The sequence below is a fragment of the Lemur catta genome, chromosome 3, assembly GCF_020740605.2.
Source record: "Lemur catta isolate mLemCat1 chromosome 3, mLemCat1.pri, whole genome shotgun sequence".
Taxonomy (NCBI): Eukaryota; Metazoa; Chordata; class Mammalia; order Primates; family Lemuridae; genus Lemur; species Lemur catta.
The window spans coordinates 92363008-92385762 of NC_059130.1; the positions used below are offsets into that span (position 1 = coordinate 92363008).

The window sequence follows — 22755 nt, forward strand, 5'->3', positions numbered from 1 at the left end:
TGAGAGTTGCAATTTCTCTATATCCTCACTAACACTTGTTATTATCTGTCTTTTTGATTATGGTCATCCTAGTGAGTGTAAAGTGGTAATTCATTGTGGGTTTGATTTGAATTTGTCTGATGGCTGATGATGTTCAACATCTTTTTATGTGCTTAGCAGCCATTTGTTTATCTTCTTTTGGAGAAATATCTATTCAGAGCCTTTGCCCATTTTTAATTGGCCCATTTTCATTTGTCTTTTATTATTGAATTATAAGAGTTCTTTAGGTATACTAGGTATAAGTTTCTTATGATATATACAAAAAATATGTTTACAGATCTATTGACAAAATTTTACAAAGATGTATTTTATCCGATCTATTTAAAAAAATCTTCTCCCATTCTATGGGTTATCTTTTTACTTTCTTGATGGTGTCCTTTGAAGCACAAAAAAGTCTAATGTTGATGCAGTTCAATTTATGTTTTTTTCTTGCTTGTTGCTTTCAATGTCATATTTAAGAAACCATTACCTAATCCAAGGTCACAAAGATTTAAGCCTATGTTTTATTCTAAGAGTTTTATAGTTTTGACTCTTATATTTAGGTCTTTGATCCATTTTTAGCTAACTTTGATCTGAGGTAGGGATCCAACTTCATTGTTTTTGCATGTGGATATCCATTTGTTCCAGCACCATTCGTTAAAAAGACTTTCTTTCCCCTATTGAATTATTTTGACACCCTTGTTGAAAATCAGTTGACTGTAAGGGACTTTCTGTTTTGAGGAACATTTTCACATTGTTCGTCTTTTCCTCCAAGATTGCCTGCAAATTTTTTGTTAAATCAAAAAAAAAGATTAAAATAATCTCAAAAGTTACAAGTACATTTTGAAAAACTTGATTTTTTTGAACCATTTGAGAGTAAGTTGTCAACATGATGCCCCATGATGACCATGTTTATGTGTATTTATCAAAAACAGGCATATTTTCCTACACAACTACATTACAGCCATCAAAATCAGAAAATTAACATTCCTGTACTACTACCATATCATCCTCAGATCACATTCAAGTTTTGCCCTCATTTATAGCAAAAGGATCCAGTCCAGAATCATACGTTGCATTTATTTGTCATGATTTTTTAGTCTCTAGTCTGAAAAATTTCCTCAGTCTTCTTTTCTTTGACTTTCAAAACCTGTACATTTTTGAAGATTACAGGCCAGTTATTTTGTAGAATGTTCCATGATCATGGTTTTCTGATGTTTTCTCATGATTAAATTCAATTTATGCATATTTGGCAGAAATATAGAAGTGATGTTGTATCCTTCTCAGTGATTATTTTGGGGCCCATGATTTCACAATTACTTGTTTGTTTGTTTTTTTCTTTTTTGAGACAGAGTCTCACTCTGTTTCCTGGGCTAGAGTGCCATGGTTTCAGCCTCGCTCACAGCAAACTCAAACTCCTGGGCTCAAGCGATGCACCTGCCTCAGCCTCCCAAGTAGCTGAGACTACAGGTGCATACCACCATGCCTGGCTAATTTTTTCTATTTTTAGTAGAGACAGGATCTCGCTCTTGCTCAGGCTGGTCTCCAACTTCTGAGCTTAAGTGATCTTCCCGCCTCGGCCTCCCAGAGTGCTAGGATTACAAGCGTGAGCCATCGTGCTGGCCTCATCATTACTTGTGATATTAACCTTTATTGCTTAATTAAAGTGGTGTTTGCTAGGCTTTTCACTATTAAAAATTTTTTTCCTTTTGTGGTTAGCATTTTTGGAAGGAATTTTGAGATTATACAAATCTTGCTCATTAATCTTTCAGTTTTTTCATTTATTTACTTATGCCTACATGGACACATATATTCCTACTTTGATTAATAAGTTATTATTATTATTTGTATCGATGCTCCATTTGTTCCAGAATGGTCTGTGGGAGCCCCTTCAAACTCATTTCTTTGTTCTTTTGACATGGCCTCTCATTCTTTGAGCATTTCCTTCCCTTTTTGGCACAACATGATGTTCCAGACTCATTTGGTACTTGCTGTACTCTGTCCCTGGAATCAGCTATTTCTCCAAAGAGCTCTGGCTCCTTTTAGTGGAGAATGGTATTAGAAACCAACATATGAGTGTTAGTTGTACATATTGGGGTATTGCTGCTCCCAGGACCCCATAGGGGACAGAGTTAGGGAATATATATATTCCTTCTATGTAAGACATTTACATTCATATTTATTTTTATATTTATATATTGAAATTTATATCAGTAGCTATAATTTCAGTCTAATACCAGAGAGTTCATTCTACTATAGTTAAGCAGTTAACATACCCATCATCCCATATAGTTACCTTTTTTGTGTGTGTATGTATAATAAGAGTAACTAAATCTACTCTCTTGGCAAATTACCAATATAGTATTATTAACTATAGTCCTCATGTTGTACATTGGTCACTTAGTGGCTTTTGGACTGAGTTGTTTGGGAAGGGGCTTCACATTGTCTTTTGAGAGACAATGAAGTTTTACTCAATTAAAAGTCAGTATTTTATAGGAAGGGAAAAAACCCAAACAGCTTGAAATTTCCACTTTTCAGGCAGTCCAAAAGGATTCCTTCTTTGGCTAACATTTAACATAAAATAACACTTAATTTGATTGATAATTATTAGAATCTTAATGTACATTGGTTAATGAGCTGCTTCTGACTGAGGAAATTAGAAAACAAATAATAATTTACATCTATAGAATGACATTCATTTCTCTTCTAGCTCTTCCACCAAAGCCACCTAAGCCAATGACGTCAGCAGTTACAAATGGAATGAAGGACAGTTCTATTTCTCTTCAGGATGCAGAATGGTACTGGGGAGATATTTCAAGGTAACTAAAATGCTACTACAATTGAATACAGTTTTTAAAAAAATAATTTTTGAGAATTAGTAAACTAAAACATTTTAACACCCCACTAGTTGTCATTTTGAAGATTACCATTTTAAAAATTGTGTGTGGGAACATTTCAAAAGTCTTTAATGCTTTTCTTCCATTGAAAAAGTGACAAGAAAATCTTTAAATTATGAGCATGATTATTACTTTTAATATTATAATGAATATGGATTTCTGAATAAATGAAACTTACACATTTAGGATAGTTACATGTGTTTTAATAAAAATACTTTCAGATTAATTACTTTCAGCTTAGATTTTCATACCTTTCTCTAAGGCAATGGTTCTAAAATCTTTGCATGTACAAAAATCAATTAAGATGGAGCCCAGGAATCTGCATCTAACAACCTCTGCAGGTGATTTTGGTGCAGACTCTACATACCTCACTTTGAGAAACAGAATTCTAGGACAGATTCACTTTTTTTTTTTTTTTTTTTGAGACGGAGTCTCACTCTGTTGCCCAGGCTAGAGTGCCAGGGCGTCAGCCTAGCTCACAGCAACCTCAAACTCCTGGGCATAAGCAGTCCTCCTGCCTCAGCCTCCCAGGTAGCTGGGACTACAGGCATGCACCACCAGGCCCGGCTAATTTTTTCTATATATATTTTTAGTTGTCCAGCTAATTTCTTTCTATTTTTAGTAGAGACGGGGTCTCGCTCTTGCTTAGGCTGGTCTCAAACTCCTGAGCTCAAACAATCCGCCTGCCTTGGCCTCCCAGAGTACTAGGATTACAGGCATGAGCCACCTCATCCGGCCCAGATTCACTTTTTGATTAAAATGTGGTTTTGGATAATTTTGAAGCTAGAGAAGGAAAAATATATATATATTTTTAAAATTTGAATATTATATTTTCTTGTTTTTATTTATCTATTCTTCTCATTAAACTTTGTTTTAATGGGTCTCAAATGTATTTTCTTTTTTCTTTTTTAGAGACAGGGTCTCACTCTGTCACCCAGCTGGAGTGCAGTAGCACTGATCGGAGCTCACTGTAACCTCTAACTCCTGGGCTTAAAGCATTCTCCTGAGTAGTTGGGACTATGGGCGCGGGCTACCACACCTGGCTGATTTTTTAATTTTTTGTAGAGACAGGACCTTGCTGTGTTGCTCAGGCTGGCCTTGAACTCCTGGCCTCAAGCAATTCTCCCGCCTTGCCCTCCCAAAGTGCTGGGATTACAGACATGAGCCACTGTGTCTGGCCTTTTTAAATTTTTTTTCCAGAAGCCCTTTCCATTTCTGTGAAATCAGGTTCCAGGTTGATGCTGTATTCCTCACTACACTTGTCCTTCCCTTTCTTTTCTCTCTCTCTACCAAAGTTGTACATACTTCATTTTTTTTTACCCTTACCATTTTAACTATTTTTAAGTGTTCAGTCCAGTGGTATTAAATGTATTCACATTGTTGTGTAACCATCACCACCATCTATCTCTAGAACTTTTTCATCTTCCCCAACTGAAACTCTGTACCCATTAAATAATAACTTCCTGTTCTCCCCTCCCTTAGCCCCTGGCAACCACCATTCTATTTCCTGTCTTTATGAATTCAGCTACTCTTAGGTGCCTCACATAAGTGGAATCATATAATATTTGTCCTTTTATGACTGGTTTATTTCACTTATTTCACACATTTTCAAGGTTCATTCATGTGTAGCATGTGTCAGAATTTCATTCTTTTTAAGGCTGAATAATATCCCATTATATGTATATACTATATTTTTATTTATCCATTCATCTGGACATTTGAATTTGATGGCCATTTGGATTGTTTCCTGCTTTTGGCTATTGTGAATAACACTGCTTTGAACACTGGTGTACAAATATCTGTTTGAGTCCCTGCTTTCAATTCTTTTGCGTATATACCCAGAAGTGGAATTGTTGGGTCATATGGTAATTCTGTGCTTAATTTTTTGAACAGGACTTAATATATTTTATATTAAAATTGATCAGAACATTTTTATTTTAATATTGTACAATAAAAGGGTCTATTACATTTAAATGCTCCTTAAATTTATATTTTAAGATCATATGATTCTACTGTATGTAATTCAAGGGTCTTTTATGCCCTGCCATTTTCATTGAGTGTTCTAGTTTTCCTTAAAGCCCTGAAACAACTCTGCAGAAGGAATTTATCATCAAAGCATGATGTCGGCTGATTAAAATAAAAGAAGGAATTTATCAGTATAAATTCAAATTAGAGAATATCATATTGAAAGTTATAAACTTAGTAAATTCCCCTCCTCCCCTACTACCACCCACACTCCCATTCAGCTGCCACTGTTGCTTACATATAACCTTTCTAAACAGCTGCTGTGTTTTCCTGAAACTCTACAAGTTCAGACCTGCCTAAGGAAGCCATAAAGACTTAATGGAAACACTATCCGCTATACACAACTGAAATCTGGAAGAGTTTAAAAACCAAATAGCCCTTCCTTAGATTGCATAACAACAAAAATCAAAACAGAGCGTATCTAGGGAGAACTAAACAACCTCTGAAGGCCTTCATGATCCTATAACCAGACATACCCACCTCCCAAGTATCCTTAATAATAATATGCAAAGACAACCAATGCTTACATTTTTTCATTTTTCCTATAATTCTGTTCTTCAGGGAGGAGGTGAATGACAAGTTACGGGACATGCCCGATGGTACCTTCTTGGTTCGAGATGCATCAACAAAAATGCAGGGAGATTATACTTTGACTTTGCGGTAAGTACTTTTCAGTCTTTTGGCTGGTGCTCTCCCAGCATTATTTTGGTTCTGGGTATACAGATATTTCTGTATTTTATGTAAATCTTTATATACACAAATTTTCATATTTTTATTTATTTTATATACATAATTTTATTTCAGCTAATTATTCTATACATTAAATATTTAAACATCTTATATAAAAATGGCAACTTTTTTTAATGTAGCAATGAAATAAAAAGTCTAAAATCCCAAAGTGAAAGGGAGTAAGAAGTACATAATTGACATTATGAATGAAATAGAAGTCATGGTCACAGCCTAAAGTTATTAATGTATCTATCCTTCCAATAACCCTATTTTTTCCTTAATGCAGAAAGTAGAACTCAACGTAATTTTGGCTAATAAGGATACATAGAAGATGAAGCCTGTATTATGCCTTCCATGTGGGCATATTAGAATCTCTTAAGTGGTGGATGTATGACTTTTTATATTTATGAAGATGGGACATATTTTAAAAAGGTTAAGAAAAACTACATTAAAAATTTCCACATTTGATTTTTTTAATATTATTTATTTCAGCTTATTATGGGGGTACAAAAGTTCAGGTTATATATATTGTCCAATCCACTCTCCATCCCCCCCGAGTCAGAGCTTCAAGTGAGTCCGTTCCCCAGACAGTGCACATCACACTCATCATGTAGGTATACACCCATCCTGTCTCCCCACCCCCCACCTCTGTCCAATACCCAATTGGTGTTATTCCCAAATGTGCACTTAGGTGATGATCAGGGAAACCAATTTTCTGGTGAGTACATGTGGTGCTTATTTTTCCATTCTTGGGATACTTCACTTAATAGAATGGGTTCCAACTCTCTCCAGGAGAACAAAAGGGATTCTATATCACCGTTATTTCTTATAGCTGAGTAATAGTCCATGGTATACATATACCACATTTTACTAATCCACTCATGAATTGATGGGCATTTGGGTGGTTTCCACATCTTTTCAATTGTGAATTGTGCTGCTATAAACATTGAGGTACAGGTGTCTTTTTTATAGAATGACTTTTGTTCTTTTGGGTAGATGCCCAATAATGGGATTGCTGGATCGAATGGTAGATCTACTTCAGTCTGTTTAAGGTATCTCCATATTGCTTTCCACAGGGGTTGCACTAGTTTGCAGTCCCACCAGCAGTGTATGAGTGTTCCTGTCTCTCCACATCCACGCCAACGTGAATTGTTTTGGGACTTTTTGATAAAGGGCATTCTCACTGGAGTTAAGTGATATCTCATTGTGGTTTTGATTTGCATTTCCCTGATGATTAGAGATGTTGAGCATTTTTTCATATATTTGTTAGCCATTCTTATATCTTCTTTTGAAAAATTTGTATTCATGTCCTTTGCCCACTTGATTTTAATGATTAAAATACCCCAATTACAATAAAGTCTTATGATTTTTTTAAAGTGACTATTTAAAGAAAACGATAACAGCAACAATAACTGCTAACTTTTTTTGTACTAAGCACTTTATATGCAATATATCATTTATTCCTCACAACTTTATGAGGGGATTATTGCTGTTCTTATTTTATAGGTGAGGCAACTGAGGCTTAACATGAAGGTCACATAGCTAGACAGTGGCAAAGGAAGGGTTCAAGTACAGATTTATCTAGCTCTTTGCTGCCTTTCCAGCCTAGTGTGTTTAGGAAAAATAATGCCATATTTTATGCTAGAAATTTGGAGGCACTATATTAGTTTCTGATAAAGACATTAAGAAGTTAATGCCTTAGCACTTGAATTGTGCTGAGGAATAATCAGTGTTCTGCAGTGGTTCATTGAACATATTTTTTCCCCCACTCCATTCAGGCTTCTATCTCTACCACTCTACAGGGAATACTAAACCAGTGGCTACTTCTCTGTTCTTACTTTACCTGACCTCTTAGCAGCATCAGTCATTAGACACTTCTTCCTAGAAACAGTTTATTATCTTGGCTGTTATGACATCATACTCTGCTGATTTTCCTCCTAACTCTAGGCTACTCCTTTGCTTAAAATCTAAATGTTAAGTGTTCCAGGACTCAGATTGGGACCTCCTTTTCTTCTCTGTATTTGTTCTCCTAAGGTGAACTTGTCCTGTCCTATGGCATTAATATATGTGATGGTTGGGCCAAGTGCAGTGGTTCATGTCTGTAATTCCAGTGCTTTGGGAGCCCAAGGTGGGAGGATTGCTTGAAGGCCAGGAGGTTGAGACTAGCCTGGGCAATGTAGTAAGACACTATCTCAACAAAAAATTAAAAAAACAATTAGCCAGATATGGTGGCATGCCCCTATAGTCCTAGCTACTTGGGAGACTGAGGCAGGAGGATTGCTTGAGCCCAGGAGTTTGAGCCTGTAGTGAGCTCTGATTGTGCCACTGCTCTCCAGCCTGAGTGACAGAGTAAAACCCTGTCTCTAAAAAAATAAAGTAAAAAAAATAATATATGTGATGGTTAAGTTTAGGTGTCAGCTTGGCTGGACTAAGGAATACCTAGAGAACTGGTAAAGCATTATTTTTGAGTGTATTTGTGGGGGTGTTTCCAGAGAAGATTAACATTTGAGTCAGTGGACTGAGTAAGGAATATCCCTGCTTCAGTGTGTGTGGGCACCATACAATTTGCTGATGGCCTGGTTTGAACAAAAAGGAGGAGGAAAGGATTTCTTCTCTCTGTCTTGGAGCTAGGACATAGTCTTCTGCCCTTGGACATCAGGACTCCAGCCTTTGGACTCCAGGAGTTATCCCAGCACCCTCCTCCTGCCCCTCAGTTCTCAGGTCTTCAATCTTAGACTGAGAGTTACACCATCAGCTTCCCTGGTTCTAATGCTTTAGGACTTGGACTGAATCATGCTACTGGCATCCTAGCTTGCAGATGGCCTGTCATGGGACTTCTCAGCCTCTATAATTACGTGAGCTAATTCCCTTGTATTTCATATATATGTGTGTGTATATATATATCTCCTATTGGTTCTGTCTCTCTGGAGAACCCTGACTAATACAGATTTTGGTACCAGGAGTGGTTCTAGAGGAACAGAATTTTATGGATAAGTTTCCTTAATTAATTTTGGGGTTTCTGGAATTGGCTCTCTAGCCTGCTTAAACCTAAAAATGCTAAGGATTCTACTTCTAATAGTAGAGAGTACTAATAGACCATGGCCGGAACTGTTTATGTAGAGATGTGCAATATATCTGCATTTGATACTCCTAATTTACCACTTTATAGGAGGTAAGGAACTTGGTAACTCTGTATATGATACTTTCGAACATTTATAGAAAACTAAGGGCTATAAAGGCATTGGTTGCTCCTAATGTCACTGGACAAAGTAACGAAAGAAAAGAATGAGTTCAGGCATTTGATTTCCAGATCTGGCTCTGCATAAATAGCATAGGAGCTTCTAAGTGTGCCCTGAGTTAGAATCTTTTCGCCTGTAGCCACAGCGCTGAAACTGCCAAAAATCAAACACAAGCCCTCATCATGTGATTAATTGAATGACAATCAAAGTTGAACTCTCAGCCTTGCAAGGTGTCTACTGTTAAGGTGAGGGCATTGGTTAGGAAAGAATGGGATCCTGTAGGTTGGGATCAGGATTGTGAGAAAACCCTGATGGAGGCTGGGGACATTGAGCTCCTACATTCTGATGAATCTTTTTTGACAGCAGAAAGGGCATCCACCCTCCCTGGTGGGGCATCCCTACCCACTGTGGCCTTTCTACCTCTGTATGAGGGGATTAACTCTGAGAAAACCATAATGGCCTCCCCTGAGGCAGTTGCTAAGCAAGACAATGCTGATTCTCTTCCAGACCCATCCCCACCATCCCTCTTTGCTTCTAGGCCTATAACTAAACTCAAGTCCCAGCAGGCCCCTAAAGGTGAGGTACAAAGTGTGACCCATGAGAAGGTATGCTAAGTGCCAAAAGAGTTGCTTGGATTTTCTAATTTATACAAGCAGAAATTGGGGGAACATGTATATGAATAGATATGTAGAATGCGGGATAATGGTGGAAGGAAGATAAAATTGGATCAGGCCAAATTTATTAATACTGGCCCAAGCAGAGATTCTGCATTTAATGTACAGTTCAGGGACTTAGGAAAGGCACTAACTGTTTGTTTGGTTTGTTGGCTGAAACATTGATCAAAAAATGGCCCACTATGAGTGAGTTGGAGATGCTTCGTCTCCCCTGGGTTAATGTAGAGGAAGGGATTCAAAAGCTTTGGGAGACTGGAATGCTAGAGTGGATTTGTCACTTAAAAGCTACTCCCCACACTGAGGGGGGAGGGTCCAGAACATATCCCTACTTTCAGCAGTACTTTGAGAAACAGATTTGTGAGGGGAGCCCCAGCATCCTTGAAGAATTCAGTGATTGCTCCTCTCTATAGGCCAGACCACTCGACTGAAAAATTTAAATGCAGTGGGAATAATTGGATCCTAGGGTGGCAGGGGCCAAGTGGAAGCACTCAACGGACAAAGGCAAGGTGGGCATAGTTACTATAATATACAGCAGAGGCAAAGCAACAATCAGAATAGTCTGACTCACGCAGACCTATGGCATTGACTAGTTAATCATAGTGTTCCTAGAATTAAATCTACAGGAAGCCTGCTAAATTCTTCCTTAATCTGTATAAGCAGAAAACTTTCAGGTCAAGTGATCAAAAGTCTAACTTGAATCATAAAAGCAGAGAACCATGGCCCTTGAATCAATTCTGAGATTTGAGCCAGTTTACAGACCTAGAACCCCTTGAACGAAGGGGAGGCCAGGTCCTCTCCTGGAAGAACCCCAATATACTACTGAAAATTTATACTATTAATCTTTCTCCCATCCTTCCCCAAAGGGTCTTATATATCCTTTTACCAGAGTAACTGTGTGTTTGGGAAAAAGAACTAGTCACCTTTTGGGGACTGCTGAATACTGGATCTGAACTAATATTGATTCCAGGAGACCCAAAATGCCGCTGTGGCACTCTAGTCAGAGTAGGAGCTTATGGAGGTCAGGTGAGATCAGTGGAGTTTTAGCATATGTCTGACTCACAGTGGTTCCCCAAATTCATCCTGTTGTTATTCTCCAAGTTCTAGAATACATAATTGGAATAGACATACACAGCAGCTGGTAGAATCCCTGCATTGGTCCCCTAACCTGTGGAGTAAAGATATTATGATGGGAAAAGCCAAATGGAAGCCATTAGAGCTGCCTCTATCTAGGAAAGTAGTAAATCAAAAACAATATCACGTTCCTGGAGGGACTGCAGAGATTAATGCCACTATCAAGGACTTGAAAGATGCAGAGGTGGTAATTCCCACCACAATTCCCATTCAACTCTCCTATTTGGCCTGTGCAGAAGACAGATGGTTCCTGGAGAATGACAGTGGATTATCTTAAGCTTAACCAAGTGGTGACTCCAATTGCAGCTGCTATACCAGATGTGGTTTCATTGCCTGAGTAAATGTCCTGGTACCTGGTATGCAGCTTTTCTCTATATCTGTTCATCAGAAGCAGTTTGCTTGCCACTGGCAAGGCCAGCAATACACCTTCACTGTCCTAACTTGGATATATCCACTCTCCAGCCCTGTCACAGTTTAGTTCTCAGGAATCTTAATCGCCTTTCCCTCCCACAAGGTATCACACTGGTCCATTGCATTGGTGACATTATACTGATTGAACCTAATGAGTATGAAGTAGCACACCCACTAGGTCTGGACGTATTGGTAAGACATTTGCGTGTCAGAGGGTAGGAAGTAAACTGGTCTAAAATTCACTGGCTTCTATTTACTTCTTATATCTCTTCTCTTCTATCTTCCCCTCTCCCCCTTCCTCTCCTCCCCCGCTCCCTTCTACATTCAACCCCACTGGCCTTTCTCTACCTTATACATGTGAAACTTCTTCCTACTTTGGGGCCTTTGCAATAGCTATTCCATCTACTGGAGTGTTCTTCTTTCTGATCTTTGGCTGGTTCCTTTTTGTTATTCAGATCTCTCTTTAGGTCTTCCTTAACCACTCAGTATGACATCCAAGGATATAAATTACTCTAGTTTAATTCTCTGTGTGGGCAGCTCGCTGTCTTTTCTTCTCCCCTCCCACCTAGTCTGTATCATCCCATTAGAATTTAAGTTCCCTGAGGTTGGAGACTTTGTTTAATTATTGCTGTATCCCCAGTGTCTAGATAAGTGCCTGATAATGGATAGGCATTAGATAATGGATGCCTAATAAATACTTACTAAGTGGATGAGTATACTCCTTATGTATCTGGAAAATGGTTTTAATCCTACATTAAGCTGCAGAATTTCATTCCCTTTAAGGCTTTATAATATTCTATTGTATGTATATACTACATTTTGTTTATTCATTCGTTACTTGATAGACATTGACAAGAATGTTAAAAAGTTTTTCATGTATCTAACATAAGGTCTGACATATAGTAGGTGCTCAGTAAATATTTGAATGAAGGACAGGCTAAATGAGAGAAAGACAGAGAAGGTTTCTCAGAGGAAATGACAGTTGAACTGGTCCTTGATAGATTTTGCAAGGCAGAAAGTGATGGTCTTAATTCAATTTAATAAATACTTATAGCTCAGTGCTAGTTATTCTGCAAAGATTCTAACAGAGAGTTAAAACTTTTGTCTCAAGGAACATACAGGCTAGTGAGGGCAAAGAGAATAAGAAAATGCTTTGAATGAAAGTTAAAATAGCAGGAGAGGTTCAAACAATATGCTTTGAGTCCTGAAATGAGTAAAGGAGACATACTGTTAAGAGAATATAGAAAGCTGACCTTCATGGAATAAATTGCATTTGTAATGCATCTTGAAGAAGGGGGTAGGTTTGGACATGTAGAAACTGGGAGCAGAGTTGCAGGAATAGATAATAATAGGAGAAGAGCTGTGGAGGTAAGAAAGTATAGCCATGTTCTATGAGATGCAGTCCTGTTTGGCAAGAGGGTTAAGTTTGTAAAGAGGAGGAAGTGGTAGGGGATGGAACATTGGAAAGGGGTCATGTGGAAAAGCCCTTGAATTCTAAAATTTGGAGTTTGTATCTAATATTGTAGGTAGGCAGGGAGAACCATTGCATTTTTTTCAGCAGGGAAGTTGTGATCAGGATATATTTTAGTAGATTAAAGAAGACAGATACTAGTAATGAATTAGAAGGCTATTATGAATTGAGAAGTAATGGTGATTCAGAATAGGATTTATTCTTCATTTAATATTTATTATGTGCCCACAATGTTCCAGGTACTGTTCTTGGTAAAGGAATGATGAATAAGACAGACATGGTCTCTCTAGAGTGTTTATATTTTTGGTGGCGGGGGTGAGATTGGGGAGAGGAAGACAAACACATAAAAAAGAAATGTGATAACTTCATAGTGCGTGAAGTGCTTATATAGGGATACTCGGGGTTATATGATAGAAAATATGAGGAAAGGGAGTTAAAAAAATTTTTTTTTTTTTTTTGAAACAGGGTCTCATTTTGTTGCCTGGACTAGAGTGCAGTGATGTCATCACAGCTCACTGTAATCTCCAACTCTGAGACTCAACAATCCTCCTGCCTCAGCCTTCCGAGTAGTGGGGACTACAGGTGCATGCCACCATGCCTGGCTAATTTTTCTAGTTTTAGTAGAGACAAGTCTCACTCTTGCTCAGACTGGTCTTGAACTCCTGGCCTCAAGCAATCCTCCTGCCTCAGCCTCCCAGAGCACTAGGATTACAGGTGTGAGCCACTGCTCCCGTCAAGGAAAGGGAATTTAAGGTAGTTTTTAGAAGGAGGGCCTCTCTGAAGAGTTCAGTTCTGTCTGAGAACTGAAGAGTTAGAAAGAGCTAGCCAGAAAAGTATTTCAGGGAGGGAGAACAAAAAATGCAAAGACATCGATTTGGTAAAGATTTGGTGGATCCAATAAATACAAAGACCTTTGTGGCTGGCTTACAGTGTGAACCAGAGAGTCATAGGAGATGAAGTTAAAATTAGGAAGGACCAAGATTGTAGTGAGCTTAATAAGCCATGGTAAGGAATTTGAATTTTATTCCTAAGTGCCAAAAAATTAGCCAGGTATGGTGGCACTTGCCTGTAGTCCCAGCTACTTGGGAGGCTGAAGTGGGAGGATTGCTTGAGCCCAGGAGTTTGAGTCCAACATAGTGAGACCCTGTCTCAAAAAAATAAAAATTAATAAAGGGTTTCAAATAGGGGAATGACATAATCAAATGATTGAATACACAGTTACCTAGGATAGTGGCTCTAGGAAAGGAGTTAAGGAGCCAGAAGGCAATGTGAAGTTGACACCAAAAGGAATTTGGCAATAGAAGAGGTGTGAGGTTGAGAGGGAGTTGAGGGTGACTGTGGTTTGAGCCTGCTAGGCTTAGAATTAATGTGTCATTTGTAGAAATAGGAAAGTGAGGAACAGTTGTTTTATTGGTGCAGAAGGGGTAGATACTGATTTTTTTTTGTTAGCTTATGTCTTTTATTAACTCATACACAACTACTTATCTTCTGGTTTGTTGAAGCAGTTAGTTAGACAACATTTGCCACAATGATGTCCTTCAAAGTGACTGGCCATAAAAACTCCAGCACCACAGTCATCTGAAGGACAGTCCCAACAAAGAATACTAGTTTTGCCATTCTCACCCCCACCTTATAGTATTTCAGGACAGCCAGCTCAGCCTTCTTTCTCTTACGTTTATTCTTCTTGGGAGTTATGTAAGACTTCTTCCTTTTCTTTGCACCATCACAAATGACATCTCAACACAAGATGAAAAGTGAACTCCTTTTGAATGTTGTGGTCTGACAAAGTACATCCATCTTCCAGTTACTTGCCAGCAAAAATCAGTCTTTGCTGATAAGGAGGAATTCCTTCCTTATGCGGGATCTTGGCTTTTAACATTTTATATTGTGTCCGACGGTTCAACCTCAAGAATGGTGGTCTTCCCCATAAGGGTTTTTATGAAAATCTGCATCTTGATGGCAATTCCACAGTAGATGGCAGATTAGAAAGGAAGAATGCTGCTCTGGCCCACAACGGTTTCCCCAGCACCCCTGCCACTGAAAGTCCCACCCCTTAGGTGACAACACAAATGCTTGACTGATGTCCAGATATTGATTTTTAGCTGCTCCAGAGCTGCAAGGTAAAAATGTATCTAGGATATAGCTAGAGATTTAGGTTTAATGCTTAGGAGAGAGTATAGGGCCAGAAAGTATCAAGTCACTTTTATGCATAGAGTAAATGGGATTTTAAGGAAAGAGTATATAGAAGGAAGAAAAGTAGAGGCTGAAGGTATAAGTTTTTAAGAGAATAATGGTGTTTAGAGTCAAGAAGGAAACAGGAAGAGTAGTTTGAGAGGTTGAAAGAAAAGAGTAGTCATCAAAGTCATGGAAGGATAAAATATTAAAAAGGAAGGTGGCGGAAGAGAGGGAAGGCCTGGGATGTAGAGCAAGGGGGCAGAATCTGAATTTGGTCAGAGTCATTGGTGACTCTCAAATGAGAGGAATGAGAGTGAAACCAGACTATAGAGAGTAAGTGGTGAGGAAGTAGGGGTTTTTCAGTTCAATAACCATTATTTATTAATATTAAATTGGTAAATAGTATTCATTGTAGAAGGTCTGGATACTTAACAAATTTTTAAGAATCTGCTGTCTGTCAGGCATTGGGCTAGGTTCTGGGATATAAAGAGGAACATCATGATTCTTCTATTCAATATTACAGTGAGGGAGAAACATATATAGTTAAAAATTCAGGGGGAGTGTGGGGAAGAGGCTGTTAGCTGATCTGTGCCTGATGGAGTGGTGAGCTGAGAGGGAAGGGGCCTTGGAAGGAATTAAAAAAAAGTTCACTGTTCTTCAATTCCTTCATTCCTTCTCTCCTCTCTGCTTAGAGTCTGTGGTCCATTATTAAAATTACCTGTGTGAATATATCCTCAACAAACTTGCCCCTCTCGAGATCCCTCCATTATAATCACTTAACTAAATGCCAACACTTGTTAAATTCACTTCTCTACTTAGTCCTTGCCCATACCTGGGCTGCTGAATGTGGAGAAAAAGACACTACCACACTGACTGGTCTCACATTAAATTCATGACTGCTAACCTTAAGTGGGCCTTTAAAACCGCCCAGCTTAACTTCTCCATTTCCACAATCCATTTGCCCTCCCACTTTCCTATATGACAGTTTCATATGTTCTTTTTTTTCTCTTCAAATCAACAACTTTCCCCCTTTTAACTAAAGAACTTGCTTTATATTTCACTGATAACATGGACACAGAAAAGAATTCCCTTTTGCTTCTATTGCCACAACTATCAACATATTTACACATTAGTGTGAATACTCTGCCTTTCTTTTGTTCCAGTGGATAACTGTTCATGTCCATGTCCAGGGTCTACATCTCTGTTCGTGAATAGGATCCCATCCCATGCCTCTAATTCACTGTAGGACATCACTCTAGGAATCATCTTGTCCTCTTTTTTTGATCAACAATTTTTGTCTCACTACGGGCCAATTTCTATCAGCATATAAATGTGCTGTATTATCTCTCATTTAAGAATGATAAATAAAGAAAATTCTTTTGACCCTATATCCCTTTCTAGCTATTTCCCTATTTCTCTGCTCTCGTTTACAGCAGTATTCTTTGAGATATGTTGTCTATGGCATTCTAACGCTTCTTCCATTTTCTTTTTTTTAATCCACATTTTCCTTTTTTTTTTCTTTTTCTCCAGCAGATACTTTAGATTGCCTAAGGCTAGCCCCTCCGCTAGGGGCTATACCTCTTTACTTTGGTATGATGGACCCAAGGTTTCACTTCTCACAACTTCAATGAGGTGTGAGTTGTTAGAGGCACTTCATAGGGTCCCTCCCACTTCTCTGCTTCCAGCTGGGGCAGGAACCCAAAAAATGGCCTGGTGTCCAGACACTTCCCAAATCCATTTATTTCTTCTCAACTCAGTTCAGGTTGCGGGGAGGTGTGTCTACTTCGGGGAAACAGAGGTGGAAGTTCCCTGGAACTAAAACAGGCTCTGGCAGCTGCTGGGGCCATCCTTTACTCTCTTACTTTGAAAAGAAGTTGTTCCTACCCGTGAAGACCCACGGCTTTGACCCAAGGCTGCTCCCTGCCATTCCACCAGGGCACTAATGGGCCCACACAGGGATGCCAGATTCTATTACTGAAAGTTTGGCACTTGCCCCTGAGGCCACATCAGAAGAACAAGTGGTTTGAGGAAAAAGAAAGAGGAGTTTATTAATTTGCCAACAAATGAAGAAGTTGGCAGACTCCTGTCTCAAAGTACTAACATCCTCTTCCATTTTCTTGAATGCATGCCAGTCAGGCTTCTATCCTGACCATTCCACTGAAACCATTTCATCAGGGTCACTTAGTGATCTCTACTTTGCCAAACCAAATTATCATTGGACTCAGTTGATAATTTCCTCTTTGTTGAAATGCTTTTTTAAAAAATTGGTTTTTGTGGCCAGGTGCAGTGGCTCATGCCTGGAATTACAGGACTTTAGGAGGACAAGGTGGAAGTATTACTTGAGGTTAGAAGTCCAAGACCAGCATAGTGAGATCTCATTGCTACAAAAAATACAAAAAATTAGCCAAGCATTGTGGCGTGTGTCTATAGTTCCAGCTGCTTGAGAGGCTGAGGCAGGAGGATTCCTGGAGTCCAGGAGGATCCCTTGGCCCAAGCTATGATTGGGCCACTGCACTCCAGCCTGGGCAACAGTAGGAGACCCTGTCTGTAAAAGAAGTAGTTTTTAGAATATCATGCTCTTGGTTCTCTATTAATTGCTCCTTCTTGGTTTCCATTGCTAGTTCTTCCTCATGTCCCTGACCACTAAACGGTGGTGTAAGCTGGGTGGGAGGCTGATGCAGGAGAATTGATTGAGCCCAGGAGTTCAAGGTTGCCTTGCTATGATCGCGCCACTGCACTGTAGCCTGGGCAACCCCCCCCCCCACAAAAAAAAAGGAAAAGAAAGAAAATTTATATCTTTAGCTCAGACCTTTCTCCTGAACTTCAGACTCTTTAAGTAGGCTGCTATGCTGGATCATCTGCTTTTGAATGTTCAGTAGGTATGTCAAACTTAACATGTCTAAAACCAGACTTTTTCCCCCTTTGAACATGTTCTTTTTATATAGCCTTTTTCATGTCAATAAATGATGATTCCATTCTTCTGATTGCTTAAGATAAAAACCTTGAAGTCATCTTTATCTTGTCTCTTTCTCTCATAACCATATCCCAAGCCATCAGCAAATCCTGTCATCCCTCTCCTGAAAATGAGGGCCGGGCACGGTGCCTCATACCTGTAAATCCTAGTATTCTAGAAGGCTGAGGTGGGAGCATCTTTTGAGCTCAGGAGTTCGAGACCAGCCTGAGCAAGAGTGAGACCCCATCTCTACTAAAAATAGAAAACTTAGCCAGACATGGTGCTGTTACCTGTAGTCCCAGTGACTTGGAAGGCTGAGGCAGGAGGATTGCTTGAGCCTGGGAGTTTAAAGCTGCAGTGAGCTATGATGACACCACTATACTCTAGCCATCTCAAAAACAAACAAAAAAAATTATTGAGAATCTCACCATTTCTCATTATTTCCACTGCTACCACCCTTGTCTAAAACACCATCACCTCTTGCCTAGTTTTTTTTTTAGGGGGACAGAGTCTCCATTGCCCTGAGTAGAGTGTCATGGCATCAGCCTAGCTTACAGCAACCTCAAACTCCTGGGCTCAAGTGATCCTCCTGCCTCAGCCTCCCAAGTAGCTGTACTACAGGTGCACCCCACGACTCCCAGCTAATTTTTTAATATTTTTAGTAGAGACTGGGTCTCACTCTTGCTTAGGCTGGTCTCCAACTCCTAAGCTCAAGCAGTCCTCCCACCTCAACCCCCCAGAGTGCTAGGATTACAGGTGTGAGGCATGCCTGGCCATCTTGCCTAGATCTTTATAGGAGTTTCTCAACTGGTCTTTCCACTTCTACTCCTGCACACTTTGAACAGTCTTCTCGTTTTTGTTTTTTTTTTTTTTTTGAGACAGAGTCTCATGCTTGCCCTAGGTAGAGTGCAGTGGCATCATCATAGCTCACTGTAACCTCAAACTCTTGGGCTCAATGATCCTTCTGTCTCAGACTCCCAAGTAGCTGGGACTACAGGTGCATGCCACCATGCTCAGCTAAGTTTTTTTATTTTTTGTAGAGACAGGGTCTTGCTCTTGCCCAGGTTGGTCTCAAACTCCTGGGCTCAAGCAATCCTCCTGCCTCGGCCTCCCAAAGTGCTGGGATTACAGGCATGAGCCACCATGCTGGCCTGAACAGTCTTTCCTCAACTTTGCAGCTAGAGTGAGTCTTTTAACACATTTATTGCCACACACACACACACAAAAAAAAAAACCCCATAAACTTTCCCTTGGGCCCACAGTGTTTTATTACGAAAATAGAATAAAAACTTCGAATGTGATTTAAAAGGTAAACATACATAGACAAATGAAATTGATTGACTTCTATTCATTTAATCCACATTTTAAAAATTAAGTTGTGAATATTAATTGTAACAATAAAAATATCAACAAGATTTTATATATGCTTCACTCGGCCCCAGGGTCAAAACTAGAGTGAGTTAAATACAACTCTTATGGCAGTTAATGTGTTAAACCACAAAATAGATTATATCATTTTGCTCAAAACCTCTTGTGTCTCCCCATCTCACTTAGTAAAAGCCAAAGCCCTTACAGTAGCCTACAGGCTGTTATTACGTGAGCTAAGCTCCTTTTACATCTCTTACTTTGTCTCTTACTACTCTTCCCTTTGCTCATTCAGCCTGGGCATCACTAGCCTCTGTGCTGTTCCTTGAACATGCCAAGCATGCTACTACCTCAGGGGCTTTGCACTTACTGTTCCCTCTGCCTGGAAAACCTTTCCCTCAGATATCTGCTGTGCTAATACCCTCACTTCATTTAGGACTCTGCTCAAATGTCACTTGAACAGAGAAGTTTTCCTTGAGGAACATATGTAAAATAGCAATCCTGGCAGGGCACGGTGGCTCACGCCTGTAATCCTAGCCCTCTGGGAGGCCGAGGTGGGTGGATCACTTGAGGTCAGGAGTTCAAGACCAGCCTGAGCGAGACCCCGTCTCTACTAAAAATAGAAATAAAAATTACCTGGACAACTAAAAATATATATAGAAAAAACTAGCCGGGCATGGTGGCACATGCCTGTAGTCCCAGCTACTCGGGAGGCTGAGGCAGTAGGATCGCTTAAGCCCAGGAGTTTGAGGTTGCTGTGAGCTAGGCTGACGCCACGGCACTCACTCTAGCCCGGGCAACAAAGTGAGACTCTGTCTCAAAAAAAAAAAAAAAAAAAATAGCAATCCTTCTACCACCAGAACTATCTCTTCCCTTTACTCTGCTTTATTTTTTTCTAATAGACTTATCACCATTTGATATATCTAGTTTATTTTTATGTTATATCTTGAGGAATTTTTTATCCTCTTTAATAAACTGAAAGATGGCAATCTATTTCTCAGGCTCTTAAAACTGGAAGCCCCATGAGAACATGGACTGTACCTAACTTGTTTATCATAGTATCTGCAGTGCATCATATAATTCCTGGTACACAGTAGATGTTCAATACATTTTTTGAATGAATGAATGCCTTTTAACTTTAACAGAGAGACTAGCTTGCATTTATTGTGAGTATATGTGTGGGTGTATATACCTATAGTAACTATATATGATTAGATAGTCCTTCTAAGGTACATTTTGTAGAAATAGTTCATTATCCATCTAAATACTGACCTTCTAAGCATTGTTTAATTAATTTATTTTTTAAAATATTTTTCCTTTTTAATTATCATGAGTACATACTAGTTGTGTATCTTTATAGGGTACATGTGATGTTTTGATACAGGCATACAATGAATTTAATCAAATCTGGGTAATTAGGCTATCTATCACCTCAGGCATTTATCATTTCTTTGTGTTAGGAACATTCCAATTCCACTCTTTTAGTTATTTTAAAGTATACTATAACTTACTGTTGATTATAGTCACTTTGTTGTGCTATCAAATATTGTTCATTCTATCTAACTATATATATTTTTTAAAATTTTTTTTAGACTAGTCAAGTGTAGTAGTGAGAAGGGGGAAAGTAAATCTAACTGTAGTTTTGAACCCATTAGCATTGTTTTTTTTTTTTTTTTGAGACAGAGTCTTGCTTTGTTGCCTGGGCTAGAGTGAGTGCCGTGGCGTCAGCCTAGCTCACAGCAACCTCAAACTCCTGGGCTTAAGCGATCCTACTGCCTCAGCCTCCCAAGTAGCTGGGACTACAGGCATGCGCCACCATGCCTGGCTAATTTTTTCTATACATATATTTTAGTTGGCCAGATAATTTCTTTCTATTTTTAGTAAAGACGGAGTCTCGCTCTTGCTCAGGCTGGTCTCGAACTCCTGAGCTCCAACAATCCACCCGCCTCGGCCTCCCAGAGTGCTAGGATTACAGGTGTGAGCCACCGCGCCCAGCCTAGCATTGTTTAATTGAAATCAATCCATAGGTTCAAACCTATTATGTTTGACCTTTCACAAATCCTAATGCCTCATTTATCATGTATAATAGTATGGGATAGATATGGAGGCATAATTTTTTCTACTAAGTCTGCATACTGGTGTAAGAAAAGTTGAATGAGAATGGTATGGCATTTTGCTGTGATATAATTACTCAACCTGCTATGGTTTTAGATTATACCTTATGGAACTTATAAAATATTGCTATTTTAAACTTTGGTTATAAATTACCTTTTAAGGGACCATTTGAATATGTATGACTCTGTAAACAAAGGTGGTCTGAACTATCAAGCATCAAATTACATTCATCTAATATACATAACTCTTCAAAAGCTATACTTTATAAAATAGTTGAATGACTTGAACCATTTATATGTTGTGATGGCCTAAATAGTCATTTCTGAGAATTATAAGCAAGTATAAAAGACAAAATAATGTAAGATGCTTGATTAATTACCCAGCTATAAATCATTCTAGGAGCTTATGTTTGTATATTAACAATAAAACCTTGAGTGTATTGGTGAGTATGTGACAAATGTTTATCATCCCCTTCATATGGAGATGGCATCTACTTCCTCTGCAAAGACATAACCACCACCTACCTAGCTTTAGGTCCTAAAGAGATTATCTGTTCTCCCTGAGAAAATATAGAATTTAAATTAGAAAATTCATTCAGAAAGTAAACAAAAGATACAATTTGCTTCTGTTAAGTGATTTTTTGGGGGCTAAATTTATTGATGTTAAATGCTATGTAGATACCTTGACCTTCAATAACCTAGGTATTTTATGGACAAAAAAGTAGGTGTGAAAATAATATGATATTACATATACCTTTACATACATAATTATATATGCCTTTTTACTTCTTCCAGCCTCATTAGCATAGTAAAACTTCTTTATTTTGTGACACCAGGCTGAAGTAGTACTTCATGCTTTAATAGAATTTAGGGAAAAGTCTACAGTTGTTGTTTTGTTTTTCACAGGAAGGGAGGCAATAATAAGTTAATAAAGATCTATCATCGGGATGGTAAATATGGCTTTTCTGATCCTCTGACATTTAATTCTGTGGTGGAGCTCATTAACCACTATCATCATGAATCTCTTGCTCAGTACAATCCCAAACTTGATGTGAAGCTGACATACCCAGTGTCCAGATACCAACAGGTATGATTATAGAAGTCCTTGATAGCTGTTGAGCAAGTCATTATTTAACAGCATTACTTGATTCTATATACCAGGCTTATCAGTTTTAAAAAAAAGAAATCTAGTGATTTTAAATTTACTACTTAAGATTTTAGATATTTTTGGAGCTTATTTTGTGATGACCCTTCTGTAATACTTGTTGCATATACTTATTAACTTCATATAAAATCCTTCTGTTTATGCTTCATTTCTTAATTTTTAAAGTTTTCATTATTTTGATGTGATTTAAAGGCTGATCTTAGTGTTAACAAAAGATTTAGTGTCTTTGCATGCTTGATGCTAACATGGTGACTTAAACTTCTATAGTAGAAATATAATTTAAAAATAAATAGATGGTTAAGGTGATATTTTCCCTAAAAAAATAGATATGGGAAAATTCATGTATCAGAATTGTTAACATTCTTTATTTCTTTTGTTTACTCTATAG

The 22755-nt window shown here is 38.5% G+C and overlaps 1 protein-coding gene and 1 pseudogene across 1 annotated transcript in view; one reads left to right on the forward strand and one right to left on the reverse strand.

Moving 5' to 3' along the window:
- LOC123634187 (phosphatidylinositol 3-kinase regulatory subunit gamma) overlaps nt 1-22755 on the forward strand; it is a 99117-nt gene that overhangs the window by 46412 nt on the left and 29950 nt on the right. Inside the window, exons 2-4 of the mRNA XM_045545518.1 lie at nt 2729-2837; nt 5502-5600; nt 22109-22289. Of these exons, the coding sequence (XP_045401474.1) occupies nt 2729-2837; nt 5502-5600; nt 22109-22289 (389 nt within the window). The remainder of the gene's footprint in view (nt 1-2728; nt 2838-5501; nt 5601-22108; nt 22290-22755) is intronic.
- On the reverse strand, nt 14073-14547 carry LOC123634188 (annotated as a pseudogene).